The 25,796-nt window shown below is 36.6% G+C and overlaps 1 protein-coding gene across 1 annotated transcript in view; it reads right to left on the bottom strand.

The window, feature by feature from the left end:
- LOC126235871 (uncharacterized) overlaps positions 1 to 25,568 on the bottom strand; it is a 41,706-nt gene extending 16,138 nt beyond the window's left edge. Inside the window, exons 1-7 of the mRNA XM_049944775.1 lie at positions 25,344 to 25,568; positions 17,347 to 17,464; positions 12,425 to 12,558; positions 12,026 to 12,122; positions 11,309 to 11,538; positions 9,871 to 10,022; positions 1,101 to 1,226 (exon numbers count right to left, since the gene is read on the bottom strand). Coding sequence (XP_049800732.1) covers positions 1,101 to 1,226; positions 9,871 to 10,022; positions 11,309 to 11,538; positions 12,026 to 12,122; positions 12,425 to 12,558; positions 17,347 to 17,464; positions 25,344 to 25,538 — 1,052 coding nt within the window. The 5' untranslated portion in view covers positions 25,539 to 25,568. The remainder of the gene's footprint in view (positions 1 to 1,100; positions 1,227 to 9,870; positions 10,023 to 11,308; positions 11,539 to 12,025; positions 12,123 to 12,424; positions 12,559 to 17,346; positions 17,465 to 25,343) is intronic.
- Positions 25,569 to 25,796: the final 228 nt, after the last annotated feature.

The raw sequence follows: 25,796 nt of genomic DNA, 5'->3' as shown, positions 1-25,796 counted from the left end.
TTACTGTCAGGAACAATTCAGTGATGCAGAGCCAGTCAGCAGGTGAATTTGTTTCTTCTCTGTACATTGGTGTATATTGTTCCTTATGTTATCAAGCAGTAAGTCCATTTCAACAGCTCCAGTATTTACTAATGCTGTATCATTTTCTGCATTTCAACATCTAATGCAACTTTTTACATTTTCTGCCAGTTTTTGAATTTTAACTTTTGCTTATTCCTTTTTACAGTCCTCATTACCATAAGTGCACATAATTTCAAAAGTGAACATTTCCAAGTAAGAAATATTAAAGATTTTGTACACCAGAAAACATGGATACCAACATACAAATATTTGTTGTTTTTTGTTGTGACTATATAACTTACATTGCCAGTTGTTCCTTGGGTTGTAAACAAAATATTATTTATTAAAATGAATAATAAAACTGACAATATAAAAGTATAAGAACTGTCTTTACAAATATTTGAACAATAACAGATTTTGAGAGACACCAAAATAAACAACTGTTCTAAAATTTCTTAAATAGCATTAAAAATAATATAAAGGAGTGAAAAACCATACTAACTCATTTTACTGAGTTACAGCTCACATTTTGGGGATACTTTTTGAAAAATTATTTTTAATACTATCATACTGTCTTTAAGTGATATCCACTATAATGCAAAACCAATTTATGTACAAGATAAAACATAACATATAAGTATTTACTCTTTTCTTGCCTTGATGAGTTCACATAAAACGTACTAGATAATTTTGTTTACAATCCCTATACTTCAGAGTATATGACCACCAAATTTTACATGCAATGGATGATAAATTAAACTATTGTAATTTATTTTGCAAATGTTAGAAAACATAATTTTGTGTCATCCCAGTGTTAAAAACGTCAAAACTACCAAACCTTAAAATGACCTAAAATGAAAATAGAGAAAGGTAAAGTGCTCAAATTTTGTGTGATTTCTAGTCTCTCTATGGAGAGCAAATATGGTCAGTGAGAAAATGTTTTTTTTGGTCTAAATGACATGAAATGAGCAAACATTTTTTGACCAGAGATGTAAATGATGAAATGATACAAAACTAATAAAAATAATTATCACACTTACCCCGACTGCTCATGTTCGTCAGAGATGTAAAACAAGTGTGCAGCACCAGGTGTCATAGACTGTCCTCCCAGAATGAAATTAGCCTCAAATCCTTCAGCAAGTGTGTGTCTCTCAAATGTTCCTGTTCTGAAAAATGATAAAACTTTACATAGTACAGCGCAGACCTTAACACCGGTAAGTAATGTGCCATAAAAAGAAAAACATACATGAAAAATATTTTGTGCATAAAAATGAGAGAGACAGAGAGAAGCTTAACATTTATCACAGGTTTGCTTGCCATTTGATACAGCAAGTAAACCTTTATAGCTTGAAATATGATAATACTACAATTTTTATTGGCTGATCAGCATGTTCATACAACATGAACTGCTTATCAATTAATATGCCTTGGAAATTTAGTCATTTTTTAATTGCATCTTGTAGTGTCAAGTTGTGGTTCTAGATCAAAATGTTTGTCTTATCACTTGACAATTACCTCCATATGTTTATTTTTTGTGACCAAAAGAGTTTAGAGAGATTGAGTTCACATCAACTATTATTCCTCTGTCCACCCCTGGTAGCTGAATGGTCAGTGCAATGGGATGTCATACCTAACGGCCCAGGTTTGATTCCTGGCTGGGGCAGAGATTTTCTCTGCTCAGGGACTGGGTGTTGTGTTGTCCTTATCATCATCATTTCATCCCCATTGACATGCAAGCCGCCGAAGTGGCGACATATTTTCAATAATTTACCAGCAACCATTAAGAGTTTAGCTCAGACAAGGCACAATTTAAACATAATTTAAAAGAATTTTTGGTGGCCAACTCCTTCTATTCCATCCACGAGTTTCTCAACAAGGGCAGTAGACCATTTTAATGAAAATTTATTATACTTTAATTTTTTACAATACTTGGTTGTAACAGCCAAGTAACTGCCTACTGTGTGAATGATGGATGTATGGAAATCAGATGTAAGTCTTAAGTCTGTAAATAGTGGAAGTTTAATCTTAAATCTTGTACATAATCTGACTGTTCTTAACTGAGGATCACTGAAATGAATAATTTACTTTAATTTTTGACAATACTTGGTTGTAATAGCCAAGAAACTAGCAAATGTCTGAATGATGGATTTAATGAAAGCAGATGTAAGTATTAAACCTGTAAATATTAGAAGTTTAAATTTAATTCATATACATAATTTTACTGTTTATTGACTGAGGATCATTAAAATTAATGAAACTCAAGTTTTTTTAATTACATTTTTGTAATGTGTTTATCTGACATGTTCCACACCCAGGAGGAATCCCTCTTTTATGGGTCTTTGGAATGAATAATTAATGTAATCTAATCTAATCAACTCGAAAGACTTTCACCAGGCGAATGGTCTACCTGACGGGAGGCCCTAGCCACATGGCATTTTCATTTTATTATTTCTCTTGCACACCATTCCTGATGAACAGTTAAGGGGAAAAGTGACACACCATAAGTTGGCTTGTGGAGTATAGATGTAGATATAGGTGCATCTGTAGATAAGAAAATCAAGGCATGTTATAGCTCAAGATTGAAGCTTTGAGTATTTATGTCTGGTATATAATATTTCTCCATTCTGAGCTTGGTGTTAGACCTACATCTATTACTCAGATAATAGTAATTAGTTATTTGTAAAGTTTGTTACTTATTTGTGTAGACGGCTAGTTAACTGTATCTTCTAGGAATAATATTTTCTGTAATTTTCTGTCATCTCAAACATGTTAGGTGATATATGAAAATAACATACTTTCCCAGTGCACATTTTACTAATGAAATTGAATAGTGTCCTTTATGTAGAAAACCCTGTACAAAATCCAAACTACAATTAAGTTGTCATGTCATTGTATGTAATGCTGTCAGTAATCCTATTAGATTTAGATACATACACTACAAATCAGAGTGAAGTGCATGTCCCCAATTGGTGTAAGAGTTTTTGTGTTTGCATCTACATCTGCACTCTGCAAAGCACCATGAACTGTATGGGAGATAAGTTACAGTCAAGCTGACATTGGCTCTTTCACAATATTTCAACAATTTTTCTAGTTGTCTTCATCAGGTGTTGAGAGATTTTGTGGCTTGCTGTTTGGACTCCAACCTGTCACACAAAATCCCTTCATTAAAAAACCTCTTATCTATGAGCAAAGGAGAGCATTGAGATGTTTTCTGATGTGATTTAAGTTAACTGAGTGTTAGACCCCTTACTTTACTTAATTTAAAACCTCTGTCCCTGTTGATTGTATTATCCATCACTCTAATCTCAATTGTTTTCTGTATTCCACTGTCCCAGAAATTTGGCATCTGCATCACGATGTTGGCTATATTAGTCTGGGGTGGCTATATTAGTCTGATGTAATACTTATGTTCTTTACATATTTATCTAATCATTCTTATGGTCTCTCTTGTAAAATTTTCATCAATTAAACTTTTTTTATGCTTCTGCAAAGCTTTATCTTACATTTGAATTTTTATTGACTGTTTCATTAGTTATCGACACCAGGAAGCAGTCAACTGGCAGTGACCAATGTGTACTTTGCAGTTTGGTAGGAGTCAAAAGAGTGAGCAATGAAGTCAGCATTCAACAACTAGTGAAGTTGTCAAAATTTCATGAAACAGAAAATGACAAATTGATTGGAACTCCAAAAACTTATAAACTTTCAGATATAAAGATAGAAGGATCATAATGTCCCCAACAATTTTATGAAAAATTAGCTGGAGAGAGAGGCTTATCAGTACCAGGAATTTGTCTTCACTTTTGTGAATGGGTGTCACTATAGCATGCTTATATTTAAATATTTCAGCCTGGTGGGGAATGTTTAATACTCGCTAACAAAAACAGTACCATTAATTAGTAACTCTTTCACTTCTAGAAAAGTTTTCTACGTACTGGTTTGAGCACTGGCTTGTTATCACCTAATGTGGACACCTGCACTGAATGCAACATCTTCAAACTGCTAACAAATGCTGTGTTACTTGAACCACCTGCCTGGTCCTGTACTGAATATTTCTGGCATGCTAGCAGTCATGAATTTTGTCACTTGAGTTTTGTCATCAACAACATTAACTGAATACAGTGATTGCAGAAAAATATAGAGATTTCCCATTTCTGGTTTGGAAGCTTCTTTGAAAACTGGTTTCTATAAGGATAAAACCACAGAGATTTCTTTTTCCGTAAGAATTACATGACTGTTGTTAGTTTTCAAAGTGAGTTTATAAAGAACGATTGAAAAGTTTCCATTTGAGGGTGGGCATTGCTGCAATGTAGCAGGGGATTAGTGTGGCATTCATGTCTTTCCAGTGCATGTGTAGTAGATATGGAAATGTGAACTTTGGCGACATTATTACCTAATGCATTCAAATGGGACCAATGTGCTGTTGTTCTTTTCTTGGCTGCTAAAGGACAACATTGGTAGACATCCATTGGAGAATCAAGAATTTTTGTGGAGGAGCATGCCTGTTGAAAAGCATGACAGTGGAAAGGTATGTCCAGTTCTGTGCAGGATGCTGCTGCTTCATGATAATGCATGTTCCCAAATCGCAAATGTCACAAAGCAGAAGTTATGCCACCTAAAGTGGGAGACGCTCTAGGACCCATCCTATAGTCCTGATCTGTCCCACATGATTAGCATGCCTTCAGTTCCTTAAATATGGCCTTCAATGGTTGATGATTCCTGTCAGATAAGCATGTCCAGCAAGTAGCTATGGACATCTTTATGCAGCAAGACATAGTGTTTTACCAGACAGCTGTCTTCAACCTGGTGCATCAGTGCACTCATTGTGTAACAGCTCATGATGATTTTGCCTGTTTCCATAGAAGTTCTGGACTGTATGGCCTTCAAATGGAAATTTTGTTGTCACCCCTTACAGTAAGCTATGATGAAAATGATTCTGTTGTTTACTGTTACTTCATTGCTACCTACTCCCAAAACCTGCTTCTGGCATATACTTGTGTTCCTCACCATATTAGTTTAAGGAAGCAATAAATCAATTAATAGTTACATAGATAGATTTTTGTACCTCTTAACATGCTACTGTATGATGGACTGCAAATTACAGTGTTTGGCATTTTTCTTATGAGGAACATATACCAGCAACTACATGGGTGCTTTATGCAAAGCACTCTATTAAAAGATCCAGTGAATGAGATATTCAAAAATTTATAATTTCATAGCCACTTTTTCTGATCCACAGTAATAACTGCTGAATGAAACCTGTTTGGTAGCATCATGTATGATTTGTTCCTTATACAGTAACAGTCTGAATGCTCAGTCACAAAAGGAACACATTAATTCTCTGTAATATTTACACCACAAAAATAATATTACAACAAAGCAACTTTTGCCATTGTATTAGTAACTTATTGAAGATTTTCTTACATATTTGACAACTTCTTGTGAACTAAAGAGAGTTGACTGTCTGCAGCTGAGGTATGCTAATGGAATCATTGTAAATCAAGATAAATTCACATTGCAACTAACCTGAAGTAGTAGTTGTTGTTGTGGTCTTCAGTCCTGAGACTGGTTTGATGCAGCTCTCCATGCTACTCTATCCTGTACAAGCCTCTTCATCTCCCAGAACCTACCGCAACCTACATCCTTCTGAATCTGCTTAGTGTATTCATCTCTTGGTCTCCCTCTACGATTTTTACCCTCCACGCTGCCCTCCAATACTAAATTGGTGATCCCTTGATGCCTCAGAACATGTCCTACCAACCGATCCCTTCTTCTAGTCAAGTTGTGCCACAAACTTCTCTTCTCCCCAATCCTATTCAATACTTCCTCATTAGTTACGTGATCTGCCATCTAATCTTCAGCATTCTTCTGTAGCACCACATTTCAAAGGCTTCTATTCTCTTCTTGTCCAAACTATTTATCGTCCATGTTTCACTTCCATACATGGCTACACTCCAAACAAATACTTTCAGAAATGACTTCCTGACACTTAAATCTATACTCGATGTTAACAAATTTCTCTTCTTAAGAAACGCTTTCCTTGCCATTGCCAGTCTACATTTTATATCCTCTCTACTTCGACCATCATCAGTTATTTTGCTCCCCAAATAGCAAAACTCCTTTACTACTTTAAGTGTCTCATTTCCTAATCTAATTCCCTCAGCATCACCCGACTTAATTCGACTACATTCCATTACCCTCGATTTGCTTTTGTTGATGTTCATCTTATCCTCCTTTCAAGACACTGTCCATTCTGTTCAACTGATCTTCCAAGTCCTTTGCTGTCTCTGACAGAATTACAATGTCATCGGCGAACCTCAAAGTTTTTATTTCTTCTCCATGGATTTTAATACCTACTCCGAATTTTTCTTTTGTTTCCTTCACTGCTTGCTCAATATACAGATTGAATAACATTGGGGATAGGCTACAGCCCTGTCTCACTCCCTTCCGAACCACTGCTCCCCTTTCATGCCCCTCGATTCTTATAACTGCCATCTGGTTTCTGTACAAATTGTAAATAGCCTTTCGCTCCCTGTATTTTACTTCTGCCACCTTTAGAATTTGAAAGAGAGTATTCCAGTCAACATTGTCAAAAGCTTTCTCTCTAAGTCTACAAATGCTAGAAACGTAGGTTTGCCCTTCCTTAATCTAGCTTCTAAGATTAGTCGTAGGGTCAGTATTGCCTCACGTGTTCCAGTGTTTCTACGGAATCCAAACTGATCCTCCCCGAGGTCGGCTTCTACTAGTTTTTCCATTCTTCTGTAAAGAATTCACGTTAGTATTTTGCAGCTGTGACTTATTAAACTGATAGTTCGGTAATTTTCACATCTGTCAACACCTGCTTTCTTTGGGACTGGAATTATTATATTCTTCTTGAAGTCTGAGGGTATTTTGCCTGTTTCATACATCTTGCTCACCAGATGGTAGAGTTTTGTCAGGACTGGCTCTCCTAAGGCCATCAATAGTTCCAATGGAATGTTGTCTACTCCGGGGGCCTTGTTTCGACTCAGGTCTTTCAGTGCTCTGTCAAACTCTTCACGCAGTATCGTATCTCCCATTTCATCTTCATCTACATCCCCTTCCATTTCCATAATATTGTCCTCAAGTACATCACCCTTGTATAGACCTTCTGAAGTAGTTACCAGCTGTCATTTGTCTGTATACATAAAGGCCAGCGCAAGGTCAAGGAGGGATTTTTTTTTTTAACTTAGTGAGACGGAAGTTGTTATTTGAGAGCAAGCATGTCAGTTGTTACAGAGGTGGTGCACAAAGTTGTGGATAAATGGAGGGATACAAAAATAATATTGGTGAGTCACAGCTGGAATCGATAGACTCATACAAATATCTGGATGTAACATTTAACAGGGACATGAAATGGGACAATCACATCAGCTCAATCATAAGTGAAGCAGGTGGTAGACTTCAGTTAATTGGTAGAGTACTGGGGAAGTGCAATCAGTCTACAAAGGAGATTACTTACAAATCACTTATGTGACCAGTTCTAGAATGTTGCTCACATGTGGGACCCATACCAAATAGGACTAATAGGGGATACTGAACATTTACAGAGGTCAGCATGAATGGTCGCAGTTTTGTTTGACCCATAGGAGAGTGTCACAGAGATGTTGAAAGATCTGAAAAGGCAGACTCTTTGAAGGTAGATGGAAACTATCCAGAGAAAGTCTGCCAAAAAAGTTTCAAGAGCCAGCTTTAAATGATGGCTCTAGGAAAATGCTAAACCCCCACCCTCCATATATTGTTCCCATAGGGATCATGAGGACAAGATTAGATTAACTGCAGCATGCTCACAGGCATGTAAAGAACCAGTTTTCCAGTGCCTCATAGATGAATGTAATGGGAAAAAGCCCTGACAGCTGGTACAGTTGGACATATCCTCAGCCATGCACATCCCAGTAATTTGCAGAGCATGGAAGCAGATGTAGATGTAAGTATTGGGCAGTAATATTGTATCATAATTTTATGGTTTTCTCAAGCTACAGAATACTACAGATGAAAATGAAGAATGCTAGTATGGTTTGTCATCTGCCTGGGTCATGCCCACTGGGGTGTGGAGTAAAATGAAATGACTATTTATGCCTATGCATATTTATTAAAAAAGAACCATTGCAAAAACATGCACACCAGTTTTTTTTACTATACTACTGGGTGGTTATAATTAAAGTGCTGCTACTCACAGAGATCCAGTATTAGCAGAGATTTCGCATGCCAATGAAATTTGGTAGATATTCTAACGCATTAATGTGGGACCAATTTACACAGGAAAAATATTAATTTCAATTTTGGTCACCAAATTCAAATTTGGTGCTGTGAATGCAAGAAAGACATACTGAAGTGTTCCCACATGTAATGGATTAGGAGTTGGATGTGGGCACAAAAGGTAACAAATGAGAAGTGCATAATGTTGATTTTATTACTAACGCCACTATACAATTTGTTCAGTATGAGCACCGAAGCCATTGACAAGATGCTGCATCCATACAATGACATGATCAACAGCTGCTCACAACAGTTCTGGTGGAATCTGAGCAACGTGTTCCTGCATATTGGCCTACACTTGAGGTACAGACTGAACACGTTCCTCGTAAATGTGTTCTTTTAGATATCTGCAGGGCCAAAAGGCACATGGATTTAGATCACGTGATCTTGTAGGAAAACCTCTGGAGATAACATATTCATGGAAGGTTACATTAAGCAGATCTTTCAATGGGCAATTGACATGAGGTGGTGCCCCATATTGCATGAAAACAGTGGTTTCTGTACAGATGCTCTCTTCCAAAGCAGAAAACACATGCTGTATAAGGAGGTCTTGATAATGTACAGATGTCACAATATACCTCATAGGCCCTCTGGGTGTATTCTCTTCAAAGAAGAATGGACTGAGAATAAAGGTGTTTATCAATCCATACCACAGTCACATATGGTGAGTGCAATGGCTCTTCATACACAACATGCAGCTTAACCCCAAATTTGACAGTTCTGTATATTCACTGCATCCTGTAGTGTAAAACGTGCCTCATCACTCCACAAAATATTGCCCAGCTACATGTCTTCAACATCAGTCCATGCCAGAAACCAAAGAGCAAATTCAGAACACTGCCGTGGATCATGAGGTTTCAATTGCTACACTGTCTGGATCTTGTAAAGGTACCAGTGTAAAATAGACCACAAAACTTTCTGTACTGTTGACCATGGGATGGACAATTCTCATGACACTGCATGAGCACTAGCACTACTCAGGGCACATGCTGCATGGTTGATTACAGCAACAGCAAACTTGTCAATACCTTCCACAGGGATAGGACACCTTCCTCTTTCAGATGCCACACCACACCCACCCATGTTTTTGAATTCCATTATCATTTTCTTTAAACCATTTAATGACATTGGGCCTCTCCTAAGACTGTTGAGTTGGCAATACTCTCTCGATGCAGCACTGTAATTGCTGCCATCCACATAAACTAGTTTCATTAATAGCGCATGGCCTCTCTTCTTGATAGCCATATTGTTCAATCATGTTATGGCTTGTCATATTGCAGTGTGGGTGTCAAACCATCATACAAATAGTGTAGAGAGATAGATATGCACCTGGTGGCCAAAATTGGAACTAATATTTTCCTGTTGTAATCAGTTTCACATTAACACATATGATATCTACCAAGTTTCAATGCCATATGATAATTGCAGCAAACACTGTGCCTACATGAGTAGCTGCAGTTTAATCATAACCTCCTGGTACTTAATGTGTAGTGCTCATAATACTGAGTTGCACCAGAGTAATTATTTTTAACTCACCTGAAGTCTTCTGGTACTGTATAAGCAAAAACATTTCCATAGCTGCCATTATAGGCAGTAACAATTATTTCTTTTACACCATCAAGGTTAATATCCCAGTAATATAAATCAAAAGGTTGACCAATTGTATCATCTACAACCACTTCTTGTAGCTGCAACAAACAGTTATATCATATACATTAGAAGCCTTGCAAATTTTATTGTTAAAATAAGTAACAGAGTAACTATGATTCAGGTATTTGTAAATTAATGGCCCTTTATTACCTACACAGTTCATTCACCAGTGCCTTGCTGTTTTGTGCAAATATATCTAACATATGCACACCAATTCAGGAGATATGTGAAGTGCTCTTGCAGTATTTTACAGTAGATGCAGTCATTGACTGCTGGAGCACCTGGGAGGTGCATATAGCATTGAGAAAATGTCACCTTGGGTTGTATTGCACACCCAACATTCAAATGTTTTAGCCATAGTATTTCCAGTTTCTTATTAAGAAACTACAAAATAGTTACTGATAGCTACTGAGAACAGATAACCACTCACCACACATGGAAAATGCAGCAAATTCACAAAGAAGGAAGATATAAATAGTTAGAGACCACTGCTCATATCATAAACTTAAGTTCTCAGCAGGCCTCTCTTCTCTTTGTTCTGTTGCTGCAGTTTGGCTGGAATGAGTACTGTTCTCAATTTGAGTGGATGGAGGAACAAATATATTGGAGAATGGGCATAAGGCAGAAGAGAAACAGGTAAGCAGACAGTATTGGAAAGACACGTTTCTAGAAGACATGGCAGCTCTTTCATTTGGGTATCATGATAGTGGCTAGCTTCCACATATGAAAGAGAGATGGTGAGAGGCAGGGTCTATACTGAAGACTGATGAGAAAATGGAGAAGCCAATGTTAGATATCATTTTGTCCACAAACTTAGTAAGTTATTGGGTGATTCACATTTTACCCTAGTTCCAGTGGAGGAGTGACGTGCTTTTTATGAAAACAAATTTTCACACTTCCACACATTCAACAACATCAATATAAGATTCTGGTCTATCTTATGTTACAATTTGTAATTTCCATTGCAAGACAGAGAAAGTAATTAGTCTTTCCTTCTCATCCTATCCAGTAAGTCTCCCCAACCCAGGGTTCTGGTGACTTTTCTGAACTGTACCCCTTTTCCTAAATCTCTCCAGTCCTTCTTCACCCCTCTTCCTTCCCCTTTAACTGTTCTGCCAGAAGAGGGAGCCACTGGCTCCAAAACTTGTAAATATTATAACTTTTTGTGTGTGTATTCTCCTGCCATCGCTCGGTGAGTTGATTTTTTATCTATACATTTACATTACAAATATTTAGTCTAATATACAGGTCATGAGTAAGTAAACTTATGTGTTGTACAAGTGAACTACCATTAAATGTGAGCATAAAGAGATCCTATACTAACCACAGAAGGGTTTTGCCAGAAATTTGCATTGTCAGTTCCATAGTATATTGTGACCTTTTCATTCCAGAATTCCCCATTGAGCTGGACATCATAGGCTGTTCCACCGACTGGCAATTGCTCAATCTGAAAATGTATATCAGCTCCATCTTCGTTTATCATATGCTGAGTCCATCCTTCCAACTGACTGTTACCTGGATTCTCAAGCCACAGGAACTGTTTTGTTACACTGCCTGAAGCATGGTAATTGAACAAAATTGTGGTAAATTGAAAAACAATGAATGTTTATAATTATAATCAGAAGCTCTAGTAATATTAACAAAGGAAAACTTGACAGATAAAACTAATAAACTATGAGACAGAATTGCTGGTCATTACCTATCTCCAGGAAGCAAAGTGTATTAAGTAGCGCATATAAAGATACAATGGAAACACTAAGTAGTTTTGAGAACTAAAGATATTTATGTACACTCTTCCTCAGTACAGGTGAGTGTCCCTCATATTCGGGTCCAAGAGGCGTAATTTTTTTTTTTAACTCAACACACCTCCTAGTCCTCCCTGAAAATGGAATAATTAGTTCAGAAAACTAGTAGTGTGCCTATTGGCAGTACCATACATTTTGCTTCCTGAAAGTAAGTACCAGCCAGCAGTTACTCAAGTAATATTCTAATTTATACTATTGAAACAAATGCCAATGTTTCAAAGGAAATTGAAGCATACCTAAGAGTCCAGTGTGGAAACGAGCAGTCACAGCATCTGAAAGGCCATCACCATTAACATCTCTCCAAATTACTCGATGGTAAGAATAGTCTTGATCCTATTAAAACAAAGAAATTACGTATGGAGCACCTACTACTCATGCATTACATTTCTATAATATGAACAACTTGTTCTGCTAATCTTTAACATAATTCAGTAACTCGAAGTTATTACTAGTATATAAATACTTCTTTAACAGTGAAATTTAACTTCACGCTATCAACTGTTCACCTTTTACTTTAAACAGAATTTCTATACATTAGGTACAATTAGTACCAAGTAATAAGTACACTAAACATTTGTGTCACTTCAGCCAATGTTTGTAATATTTTGATAATGATAATAGTACATTCAACTTACATCTAATGAAGCAATATTATATGGTCCATCAAATGGCTCTTGATCAGTGAAGTAGATGTTCAAACAACCTTTCGTTTTGGTGGGTACAAGAAAACCTGATGTCCAAATTATTCCCTCACGACCTGCTATAGAACCTGTAGTACATTGAAAAGAACACAGTGTAGATAAAATAGGCTAAAATGTTTAATATTAGGATAAATTTTCCTATTATTTGTAGATTTTACATTTATTTGTTTCATTTTCACCAAGAAATATTGGAGGGTGCTATGTCAGTTGATTCATATTTGGAAGAAACGGAGACGAAGTCGAGTAAATCGACATTCTGATACAAATTTTCTCTTTGTGTCTTATGTTTCTAGATATTGTTTTCACCACTGACCACAGGTAGTGGAATAGTAATCTATAACATGTTAATAAAGTTTTTTGACTAAAACAAAATCCTCACTAGTACCCAGAATGTTTTCAGAAAAAATAAATCTACAACTAGTGCCATCTATGATTTTCTACAGAAAGCCCTAGAAATAATGGACAAAAATCAAAATGCTACAACCAGCTCATCATTAAGATAGCAATAGCTCATAATTCAAAAATTGTCAGATTTTACTTACTTGTTTCTACATTTTAGGAAATGTGTCCCACATAGGGTGAAAAGTCCCATGCAACAATGAAAACTCCAGGCAGGAATATCAAGAATGTAGGAAAAGACAGATTGCTACCTACCAGGCTGTCCCGAGATACTGGAGTTGGCGGTTGTGTGTGTGTGTGAGGTCTGCTTACTTATGCGTGTGAATGGTGTGTGTGTCTCTTTTACAGATGAAGACTGTGGCCAAAAGCTATATGTAAGTGTCTCTTAAATGTGACTCTGCAACTTGGTGTGTCTTCTTTATGGTAAAGTAGCAACCTGTCTTTTCCTACAGTGTTGAAAGCCCCATACAAGGCATGGCTAGACTGGTGCTGAAAAGCCTTATGAGTGAACGAAAACAAGCTTGTGAAATTGTTTGCACACTTTGAATACCTTGAAAATGATCATAGTTTCTTGGAAAGTGTGATAATATGTGATGAATCTTTGTTTTTCACTTATGATCCAGAAACCAAATCCCTATCCATGCATTGGAAGGGTCCAACTTCAATGAGCAGGAAAGAAATTCAAATGAGGAAATCGAGATTCAAAGCGATGATGATTTTTTTTTTTGCCCCCCCCCCTTCCCCCCCCCCCCCCCCGATACTCATGGAACTATTTACCTTCACTGGGTTCCTGAAGATCAGACAGTTAATCAGCATTACAACCTTGAGGTTCTTGCTCAACTCCATGGGGGGGGGGGGGGAAAAAAAAAAAAAAAAAAAAAAAAAAAAAAAAACATATCGCGAAAGAACAAGTCATGGGTCCTCCATAAAGATAATGCACCAGCTCATACTGTACTGTCTGTTAAGATGTTTCTAGCAAAGTACAGCAGCCCAATGTTAGACAACCCATCTTATTTTCCTGATCTAGCACCATGTGATTATTATTTATTCCCATTGTTAAATTTGAAATAGAAGATTTCAGTTGATTGAAATAGTGAAAGAAAAAGTGGAACACATCATCAAGGAGCTCACAGAAAAAGACTTCCAACACTGTTTCCATAAATGTAAAATCTGCATAGAGCATTGCATGGAAAGAGAAGCAGAATATATAGAGGGTGACAATAACTCAATATGTATGTTTTTGAAATAAAATGCTTTACAGCAATAGTCTCATTATTTTACAGCCACACCTCATATCTTAATACATGTTTGGTTAGCTCTTCTGTAGCAAAGTATCAAAACCTCATATCTTATATCTTATAAAATTGAAATCTTATGGGTATGAAACTTTCTAATTCAGTCGGACATACCATGCTTCTTTAATTGTTGGGTCTATGTAATAATTATTTTGAGCGTATTGATGACATATATAACATTCATTGTATAATAATATGCAATACATTATCAATCATTAAAGTAATAAATTAATGTGTGCAGAAGACTAAATAGACTATCTGAAAATGGTAAGTACACAAATAGAGAATTACACTATTTTCGGTAAAAAAAGCAACTAAGTAATGGTCTATTATGAAACAAAATTCACCAACAAACTAAATTTATGTTAGATTTGAATTGTGTGTTTTTTTCTCATCTTTTGGTATGTTATTGTACCAAAGTTTAACTTTCATTTTGTAGATACTTTGATACGGAGGAAGCTGGAACCTTTTCATCTGTTCTTATTGCACTCCTACTAAAATTTTTTTATCTTCCTTAACTGCAGTTTAAACCTAGATGTATATTGTGTAAATGGATAGATAAAAAATCTACTCACCAAGGGGCAGCAGGAGAACACACACATAAAAAGGTTTAACTTTTACAAGCTTTTGGAGCCTGTGGCTTCTTCTTCTGGTAGAAGAGCTGAAGGGGAAGGAAGAGGGGTGAAGGAAAGGGACTGGAGAGGTTTAGGGAAAGGATTACAGTTCAGAAAACTTACCCAGAACTGTGGGTCAGGGGAGACTTACTGGGTGGGACGAGAAGGAAAGACTGATTGTTGGGGATTGCACCAGACGAGGACTGAAAACCTGACAGCTGAGAGGTGGAAGACAGGGTAATATGCAAGACAGACATTACTACTAAAACATCATGAATGAGTTAATAAGAGTGAAAAGCTAAGTGCATTGTATGTAAAAGAGGTGGGACGAGGGACAGTGAAAAACAGACAGGTCAGAAAATGAAAGATGCAGAAAACTAAAATGGAGCAAAAAAGCTCCAGTGATCATGAAAAACTACATGACAGAGGCCACTGACCACCTTCCCAGCTATGATTCTGTCTCTGTAACTGTCATGAATAAAAGACACTATTAACCAGGAATGTTTTACTGATGCTCCACAATATGATTCCACCCACCACTACCAATGCACCCACATATATGTGGGAGAACGTAACTTCATCCTGACAAACCAGCATCCCAATCCACCTGCTACCATAGAGGTCATGACCTGAGCTCTACAAAATTATGAGCTCATTACAGCAGAGGAATCTGAAGGCTCACATAAGAAAACAGAGGATGAATATTGGTACCAATATGTCCAAAAAAGAATTAAGAAGCAAGATACTGGAAAATAGGAAAAAATGACAATTCACAAACTACTGCCGCTGTTGAAATTTAAGTGTTATTAGATAATGAGAGTCAAAGCAAAAGCCAAACTCAACAAGTTAACACTCTGAATAATGCTGTGGAGACAGAACTTATGAATAAAGGGCATGAAATGACAATAAAGTGTGCTAAGAAAGGTGAAGCAGATCCTTCTGTGTGGAAAAGAAATGAAGCAAAAATTTTTAGAAGAAAGGCAAAGAAGATAAAAGTACTGTGTATAACAAAAAATGAAAACAAACTGAAAGGGTCCATAATGCTCATCAAAATTCTGTTGCAAATCAAAGACCAAGAGAATGTGCTCTTCAATATCTGAACCAAATCAAAATATATTTCTCTTAAATGTGTTTCAAAATTACAGTACAGCAAATGGTATGACAATCATTCAAAAATATTTACTTAAAGGACACCCCCAAATGAAATGTGATAGTGTACATTCCTCCAGAGTGAATGCAGAAAGAGAAACAGGAACAGGGTGCTCTGTTCACCAGCTGCTTATCTTGATGTGATAAAGGAAGCTCTGCCCTGCATTGTATGGTGGTGTATCTATGTGGATATAGATGTAGATGTAGAAGATGTGGCAGACAAGGTCAGTAAAAGATAAAGTATATATCTCATAACTTTTTTAAAAACTCTCTAAAATTCTGCACCATAAATCCATTCATCCAGGGAATACAGTAGGAGATTCATGTATTACAGACTTATTGGCCCTCAGGTATAATCCATCTGCAAGTATTGAATAAAAACTGGATTTTGAAGAGGACTGGAAATTACCTGCAAAACACACCGATATTGTCATCAGTAAAATAAAAAAAAATCTTTTCACTAGTTCAGTTGTAATTTCTGCATAACAGTATCATAGTTTGCAACAAACGTTGCACGTAATTTCAAACCTTAAAAAAAATCTCATTGACACCCCCCACAAAGTAATAAAAGAAGAAAGTTGATTCTTTACAACATTTTCACTATTCATGCAGTGAAACTTCAGCATCATGCATGCCATTTTGATTTATTACTTCTTTATTATTGATATCATTTGCAACATTTTTTACAGACAGTGTCCACATATTCCACTGAATGATCATCAAAATTTATATTATTATTTGACGTATAGCTTAGAAGATATGATGTCATAAACATTGAGATGTGTGAGAAACTAACTTTTCTTAGATCAGGTTTTACATATTTGACATCAAATATTTAACACATTAATTCATTTGTAAGTTAATCACTGACATTAGTAGAGTAGGATGTCTTGGGTGGGTGAATCGGGCACATCCCGCACCTACGCCTTCATCCTGTGGCAAAGATTTGGGAGTGGCAGTGACATAGATATAGACAAGGGTGTTGTGTGGGTTGGGTCTGTGACAGAATATCATTTTAGGAGGATTGGGCTGGATGTGGATAGAATGTCCCTAATTCCAGGCATGATGATAGATAGTCAAATTTCAGTTGTTCATCAAAGGATTCATCCAAAGGCTAGAAAAGCTTTTATTGCTGTTGCTGTTGACATCTCTATGCTTCCACTGTTAAGTGAGTTATCACCTTCACTCCTAAATTATTCACATTCTGCCAGAGCTTTCCTTACCATATTTATGCATTGGTAATTTATACAGAGTTAAAGTTCAACATTACTGCAGGTGAGGAAATATGGTATGTATGGTAGTTAGAAAATAATATGTATTACCTTTGCATCATTAATGGACCAGAAAAGTTGAGTAAATTTGGTAATCTTGAATTAATACTATTTGAAGGGGTACTCACTGCTCATAAAATAGAGATCATTTGGCCAATAGTTTTCTTGATCTATTTTTGTTGGCACCCAGTTGTTGACATCATTTAACTGACTCCCAGGAGACTTGATGTAGTAAATATAATCTTTCTGTAAATTAAAAAAGCAAACTTGGCTGAAACAAAATCACAGTTAAGTGGATTACAGCAAATATGAATGTACACATTAACAAAAACTGATAAACAGAATTTCTTCATTGATATTTAACATTTCTCTCAGTGTTTCTTTACAAAGAAATAATACAGTTCTTGAAATGCTTAGAGGCAATGAATCTGTCATGAAATCATGTTTCCATCATTTTTTATTTTAGAAATGATACAGTTTGTTAAATACTGTGTCATCAATTTATGATTAACTACTGAAATGAATATGAAGTTCACAGAAAATCAATTAAATGTAGCTACTATGTTTGTTGCAACTATAATACTTTATTACAGGAAGTTACCTGCATTGGTAGAAAAAAATTGGAATATAATATGATGTACATGATTATTCAACAAACACAGAAGTTGCTGAGTGGTAGACACACACATAGAAAGGATGAAAAACTGCTTAACTTCCCAATAAATTCCTTCTTTGGAGCTAACAAGGAAACACACGCACGCACGCACGCATGCGCGTGCGCGCGCCCACCCACACACACACACACACACACACACACACACACACACACACACACACACAGAGAGAGAGAGAGAGAGAGAGAGAGAGAGAGAAAGCAATGTTATCTTCAGACTCTGCCATCCAACAGTCACATCATACAACTGTCATATTCTTATTGGCATGGAAAGCCCTAGTAGAATGGAAATAATTTAGGAGAAAAGATAACAACTCACCAAATAGTACAGATGTTGAGTTGTTGACTGAAAACTTGCTAGTTTACCAATGAGTCTCTTTTGATCTATGGCACATGCATAGTCTAACTCAGGAAAGGATTCATCCAAAAGTCAGCACATTTTCAGTCTTGTTTATGAGCCTGTTGATGACTCAACACACATACTATACAGTAAGTTGTTACCTTTGCTCCCAAATTATTTACATACTGCCATGTTTTATTTGATAATGAACCTACACAGACTATTATTTGTGTACAGCCTATAAAACAAATTTCAGTTCAGAAATACACATAAATATAGTTTTAAATTATCCAAAAAGAACATAATGGTCTTTGTGAAGCATGTTGATACATAGATTATAGGGAAAAATGCAATGATCATCTGTACCCAGTAGCCTTGTAAGGCAGAATGTGTACTGGTCAACTGAATTTAGCAATTAACTGCTTGTCAATATTATGCTTATTATAACAGAGGCTGCCATACAGATGTTACAGTTCACAGGCAAAGCCTCACAATTTGGAAACAGATGCAACTTTGGTGCCTGTGTTGGACCCAAGGAGTGAGATGAGTCACCTCCAGAATCAGTGTAATATTCACCATATAGAGAGTCCCAGGTTGGCAGAGACAATGTATCCATTCTGAATTCTGTGTGAAATTAGTTATTACACTGACTTTCTGCTTTGTACTAGGTCTCTGCTTATGTTATGCACCATAACTCATCATTTCAGCAATTATCTTCAATGCACGCTTGCCTTTCTTTGTACCCTATTTGTGTGTGTGTACTAGAATCCTCAATTTTGTTACTTTGTTGGGTGCTCATACAGTCTGTTGAGACAAGCACTTATCTCACACAAAATGGTTGCATAATTTGTGTCCTTCAAAGGATTTTTAAAATCTAATAATTTCTGGAGATGATTCAGTTATCTATAATGAAGTGCTATCTGAAAAAAAAGCTGCACAAATATCCAATCAGATACAGATAAGATATCAAATTGGTGCAAAAATTGGCAACTTGCTTTAAATGTACACAGAATTAAAATTGGGCATTTTACAAAGCACAGAAAAGTAGTATCCTATGACTATAATATCAGTCAAACAATGGAAAATCCAGGATGGAATAATGACAATATTATGAAAAGATAGATTGCTACTCACCATATAGCGAAGATGTTGAGTCACAGATAGGCACAACGAAAAGACTAGTACAATAAGAAGACTGTCAAACAAGATGTGATTTGAAATTTCCGTTATATTTTGAGTAGCATTCTATAATTTTCATAATGTTATCATTATCATATCAATCAGTCAACTCATACAGGCAAAGCCTCTGGGCTAAATGTAACGATCACATAGGCTCGGTCATAGATAGAGAAGGTAGCAGATTTTGGTTCATTGGCAGGATTCTGGGAAAGTGTAGTCAGTCAAGAAAGGAGACTGCTTACAAAAACATTTGTGCCTCCCACCTTAGAATACTGCTTGGGTGTATGGGACCCGTACCAAATAGCACTAACACTGTGCACTGAATGTATATAAAGAAGGCCAAGAGGAATGGTCACTGGCTTGTCTGACTCACAGCAGACCACAAGGGAAATGGTGAAAAGCCTGAATTGGCAGACATTTGAAGATAGACACCAACTATCCTGTTAGTAGCAATTTAAAAAGTTTAAAGAATCTGTACTGAGTGGTGGATCTAGGATTATACTCTGATCCCCCATAAATTGCTCCCATAGGGATCATGAAGACAAGAATGTCACTAACTACTGCACATACAAAGGCAATGAAGCAATCGTTCTTCCTGCACTAAATATGTAAATGGAAAAGATCCAACGGAGAGCAGCGCACTTCGTTACAGGATCATTTAGTAATTGCGAAAGTGTTATGGAGATGATAGATAAACTCCAGTGGAAGATTCTGCAGGAGAGACACTCAGTAGCTCAGTACAGGCTTTTGTTAAAGTTTTGAGAACATACCTTCACTGAAGAGTCAAGCGGTATATTGCTTCCTCCTACGTATATCTCGTGAAGAGACCATGTGGATAAAATCAGAGAGATTAGAGCCCACACAGTAGCATACCGACAATCCTTCTTTCCACGAACAATACGAGACTGGAATAGAAGGGAGAACCGATAGAGGTACTGAGGGTACCCTTTGCCACACACACCGTCAGGTGGCTTGTGGAGTATGGATGTAGATGTAGATGTAGATGTAGATGTAGATGTAGATGTAGAAGGAAGCCCTCTTAACTGGTAAAATGAGAGGTGCCCTCAACACGCATTTCACAGTGTTTAAAAGAGTATGTCTGTAGCTGTAGATGCAGGAACTGTGCAGCAGATCAATAGTAAGGTTGATGAGCAAGTTTCAGGTAAACTCAAAAGTAAAAGTGATCAACCAAACAATTCCTACATACAAAGAAACATTTAAAGTATGATATTTTTGGTATATGGAAAGGTATATTGCACAAATAATGTAATATTTGCAACTGAAAACAAATCAGCATTATTTTGTATGGGAGATTTATCAGTGATGTGGAAATTGTGATACTGGAATCTAAAGTGAGCAAAAGAATGATAATCAGCAGCTACACACACACAGTCATAAAAGTGTGATAAAAGTATAGGAGTTGGACAAAAATATGGAAACGCCAAAAAACACAACACATTACCATGAATAATATGGTTTAGGAAACCATTGGCATTAAAAGCAGATTCCAGTCATTTCAGAGTGGATACATAAAGATCCAGTATGATCCCATACTCCTAGATTTTGAGAAAGAATTTAATACAGTGCTCCACAGGAGACTGTTAATGAAGGTCTGAGCATACAGAATAGATTCTCAGATTTGTGAGTGGCTCAAAGACTTCTTAAATAAAAGAACCCAGTATGTTGTCATGGGTGATGAATGTTCATCAGGGAAGTAGTGTCATTAGGAGTGCCCCAAAAGGAAGTGTGATAGGACCAATATTGTTCTCTGTACGCATAAGCAACCTGGTGGCTGTAGGGTAATCAGCAGTCTGCAACCATTTGCTGATTACATTGTAGTGTATGAAAAAGGTCATCATTGAATGAATGTGGGAGGATACAGGATGACTTAGACACAATTTCTATTTGGTATGATGAATAACAGAGTGCTCAAAATGTATAAAAATATTAAGCTAATGCAAGTGAGTAGGAAAAACAATACTGTAATGTTTAAAAATAGTATAGTGGAGTGCAGCTTGCTACAGTGTTGATTAAATATATAGATGTAACGTAGCAAAGCAATATGAAATATTATGAACATGTAAGGGTGGTAGCAGGGAAGGTAAACTTTGGTTTATTAGGAGAATTCTCACCTGTAAAGAATACTTGTGTGGCCCACTCTTGAGTACTGTTCAAGTGTTTTGGATCCTCACCAGGTCAGGTTGAAGGAAGACATTGAAGGAAATCAGAGGTGCTGCTAGATTTGTAACACAGGTTCGGTCAACATACAAACACTATGGAGATGCTTCAGGAACTCCAATTAGAATTCCTGGATGGAAGACAATACTATTTTCACAAAATTACTGAGAAAGTTTAGAGACCCAGTATTTGCAGCTGAATGCAAAATGATTCTACTGCCTCCAATGTACATCTTGCATAAGGGCTGTGAAGACAAGATAAATTAGAGCTCATATGGACACATTTGGACAGTCATTTTTCCCTTGATACATTTGTGAGTGGAATAGGAAAGAGAATGATTTGTAGCAGTACAAGTTACCCTCTGCCACACACCATTGCAAGCTTGTGGAGTATGTACATCAATGTAGATCTTCTCAAAATATGTTATACCAGATCACATGCATAAAACAGCTTGAAATGCCCGATTACCTTACAAATGAGCTAATTTGTTAAAAAATTTATGTTAAGCATGCAAGCAAGAAAAAGTTTAGAAAAAGTTTGAAATTATGTTTAAAGTTTGCTGGAAGTCACTAAGTGCCTCTTTCTCAAATACTGAATATAATTGGAGTAATTTGCACACCATGAATCACACTGCCTCAAGATATATACACAGTTTCTAACTTTAACACCTGTCTTATTGCATTAAATATTTAACCTAAGAATGTACGTCTTAATGACTAGGTTATGAGAGAGTTTCAAATTTCTTAATTTGGCCAAAAAAACTTGAAATATTGGAGAAAGCTGTTGCCCCTGGAAGGTGTTAGATAGGCACTGTGAACCATGACTCAGGAACTGGATTACTTGGTTCATAATATATATGTGAGGAAGTATAAAGGGATTCAGCAAAAAAATTTTTGATGCTTAAAAGGATATTTCATTACTATTTGGACACAGCTACTTTGAAAAATGTATCCACTGAATCCCAAAGGCATTACTGATACTAAAGTAGCATTTACTCATTTCATATTACAGGTGAGTTTTCAGTTTCAGTTTTACTTTATAAAAGTAAGAAATTTGAGGACCTTCAAACATATTCCAAGATATTTCAAAAGAAGAACTTTGATCTACTCAGTGACTCAGTGGCCAATCTGATGTGGTAGTAGAAGACAGCATAAGGAAAGCTGATGTTTTAAATTTTGCATTTAAAAGCTCATTCATGCAGGAGGATCATACAGACCATTGTACAGACTCTCATATGTAGGACATAGATATACGCATCCTGGAATTGAGATGCAACTAAAAGAGTTGAAAACAAATAAGTTTCCAGGTCCAGATGAAATCTCAGTTCAGTTTTACAGAGAGTATGCTTTGGCACTGACCCCTTACTTAGCATGCATTTATCACAAATCTCCTGCCCAGCACAAAGTCCCAAGCAAATGGGAAAAAAACACAGTTGACTTACTTATACAAGCAGGGTAAATGAACAGACCCACAAAATTACAAACCAATGTCCTTAATATCAGTTTGCAGCAGGATTCTTAAAGCAGATTCTGAGTTTGCATGTAATGAATTTCCTTGAGACAGATAATTGTCTGCCCACAAATGAAAACTGTCTGCCCGCAAATCAACAAGAATTTAGAAAGCATCATTCGTACAAAACTCAGCTTGCCATTTTCTCACACAATATCCTGTGAACTGCATATTCCATATTCCTAGATTTCTGGATAGCATTTGACACAATGCCCCACAGTAGACTGATAATGAAAGTCTGAGCATAGTGAATAGGTTCTCAGATACGTAACTGGTACATAGTTCTGGATAGCAAATGTTCATAAAAGATATAGGTTTCATCAGGAGTGTCCCTGGGAAGTGTCATAGGTCAGCTCATGTTCTCTATATACATAAACAGTCCGAAGGATAGGGTGAGTAGTTGCCTTTGATTTTTTTCTGATGATGCTGTAGTTTATGGGAAGATGTTGTTCTTAAATGAATGTAGTAGGATACAGGATAAGTTATACATAATTTCTGATTGATGTGATGGATGTCAGCTTGTTCTAAATCTACGTCTACATATACAGCTATACTCTGCAAACCACTGTGAAGTGCATGGCAAAGGGAACATCCCACTGTACCAGTTATTAGGGCTTTTTCCTGTTGCATTCACATATTAAGTGTGGGAAAAATGGTTGTTCAAATGCCTCTATGCATGCTGTAATTAATATAATCTTATCCTCATTATCCCTCTGGGATTGACACATAAGGGGTTATAGTGTATTCCTAGAGCAAGTATTTAAAGCCAGTTCTTGAAATTGTAGACTGATTATGTTTCTCCGGCATTCTATCAATAAACCAAAGTCTGCTGTCTGCTTTACCCACAGCTGAGTCTATGTGATCATTCCACTTCACGTCCCTGCTAAGAGTTACACCCAAGTATTTGTATGAGTTTACAGATTCCAAATGTGACTCAATAATATTATATTCATAGGATACTAAGATTTTCATTTTGTGAAGTACACAATTTTACGTTTGAACATTTAAAGCATGTTGTCTCTCAGTGCACCATTTTGAAATCTTATCAAGATCTGACTGAATATTGAACTGCTTCATTCACACTGTTCTTCATTGCAGATAACTGCATCATCTGCAAAAAGTCTGAAGTTGCTATTAATATTGTCTATGAGACCATTAATATACAACATGAACAGTATGGGACCCAAGAATTTGAATGAAGTATTAGCAGTATGCTATATGATACAGCCACACTGATTAAATATCTGAGGATAACTCTGCAAAATATGACACTGAATGAGCAAGTAAGGTCAGTGGTTTGAATTACTGTGAGAACTCTAGGAAACTATAACTCATCTATAATGGAGACCACATATAGAACACTTGTGCAACCCATTCTTGCATATTGCTTACATGTTTGGACAAAAGGGAGACATCAAAACAATACAGAGGTATGCTGCTAAATTTTGTTACTATTATGTTTGCTCAGCATATGTGTATATGGAATTGGTCCATGAACTCATATGGGAAGCCATGGAGGCTATACAACTTTCTTTTCGCAAAACACTACAGTGAAAGTTAAGAGAACTGGCTTCTGTGACTGGCTATAGAATGATTCCACAGCTACCAACATGCATCTCAGTGTAAGGACTGTGAAGACAAGATAAGAGAAATTATGGTTCATACAGAGGCACACTAACAGTCATTTTTCACTCACTTCATTTACATGTAGAGCAAGAAAAGGAATGAGTAGCTGTGGTACAAGATACCCACTGCTGTGCACCTTATGGTGGTTTGTGGAGTGTGCATGTTGGTGTGTGCTGAACATGAAGAAAGAAGATGTTAGCTATTTGACAGCCACAAGGTTTACTAATGTGACAGGAGTCCTGATTGTACTGAAAGTACTACGTTTTTGCAAGGCAACTAAGTTTTCAGTAAAATGAAAAATGTTATCAAGACACTCATTTAATCACCGTGAAAACTGCAAAATTTAAGAATGTCCCTTTTTAAATTTCAGTTGCGTGAAATTCTTTTAATGGAAAGTTAGGAAGGAAACACATTGTGTGTTCTTCCTTAATGCACTTGTTACATCATTGCAGCACATATAATACTGCAAAACTGTACTCATTGTAAGATTGTTATCAATTAAAGTAATTACTTTCTAACACTGTACTCATTATAAGATTGTTATCAGTTAAAGTAATTACTTTCTATCCTGTATAAACTGACACAGTCAGAACTTAATAAAGCTATGTTTTGGAGTTTACCTGTGCAAGAGAAAGAGGGTTGAAGTTGGAGATATACAGGGTGAACTGGTCAGCATAGTTCTCTGTTGCCTGCTCGGACTGGAAAACCTCAAGAAAAGCAGCTTGGCCCAAATGGAAGTTCCCCAACTCCTTTGGCAAAATATCAAAGGCAGTAGTGGCCACTGCAGTGAGAAGAACCAATGTTGCAGTGATCATCTTGGAGTTCTGCACGTCTTGCTGTGATCTGATGTCTCTTATAGAGAGATGTACCAACTGTGAGACAAATAATGATCATAGAAGTGCAAAGACACACCTTTTCCCATCTGTTTGAACATCTGCGCTTAATTAAATGCTCAATGTTCACACAGCTGTGCCTGTGTAAACAGGTGCAAGCTCATGCATCATCCTGTAGTAGCAAACTGCAAAACAAAATGTGCACTTTTTTTCATATGTTAAGAAAGATTTTGCTAGCAG

The sequence above is a fragment of the Schistocerca nitens genome, chromosome 2 (assembly GCF_023898315.1).
Source record: "Schistocerca nitens isolate TAMUIC-IGC-003100 chromosome 2, iqSchNite1.1, whole genome shotgun sequence".
NCBI lineage: Eukaryota > Metazoa > Arthropoda > Insecta > Orthoptera > Acrididae > Schistocerca > Schistocerca nitens.
Note: the sequence above shows the minus strand (reverse complement) of the source record. Positions and strands in the feature narration are given on the sequence as shown.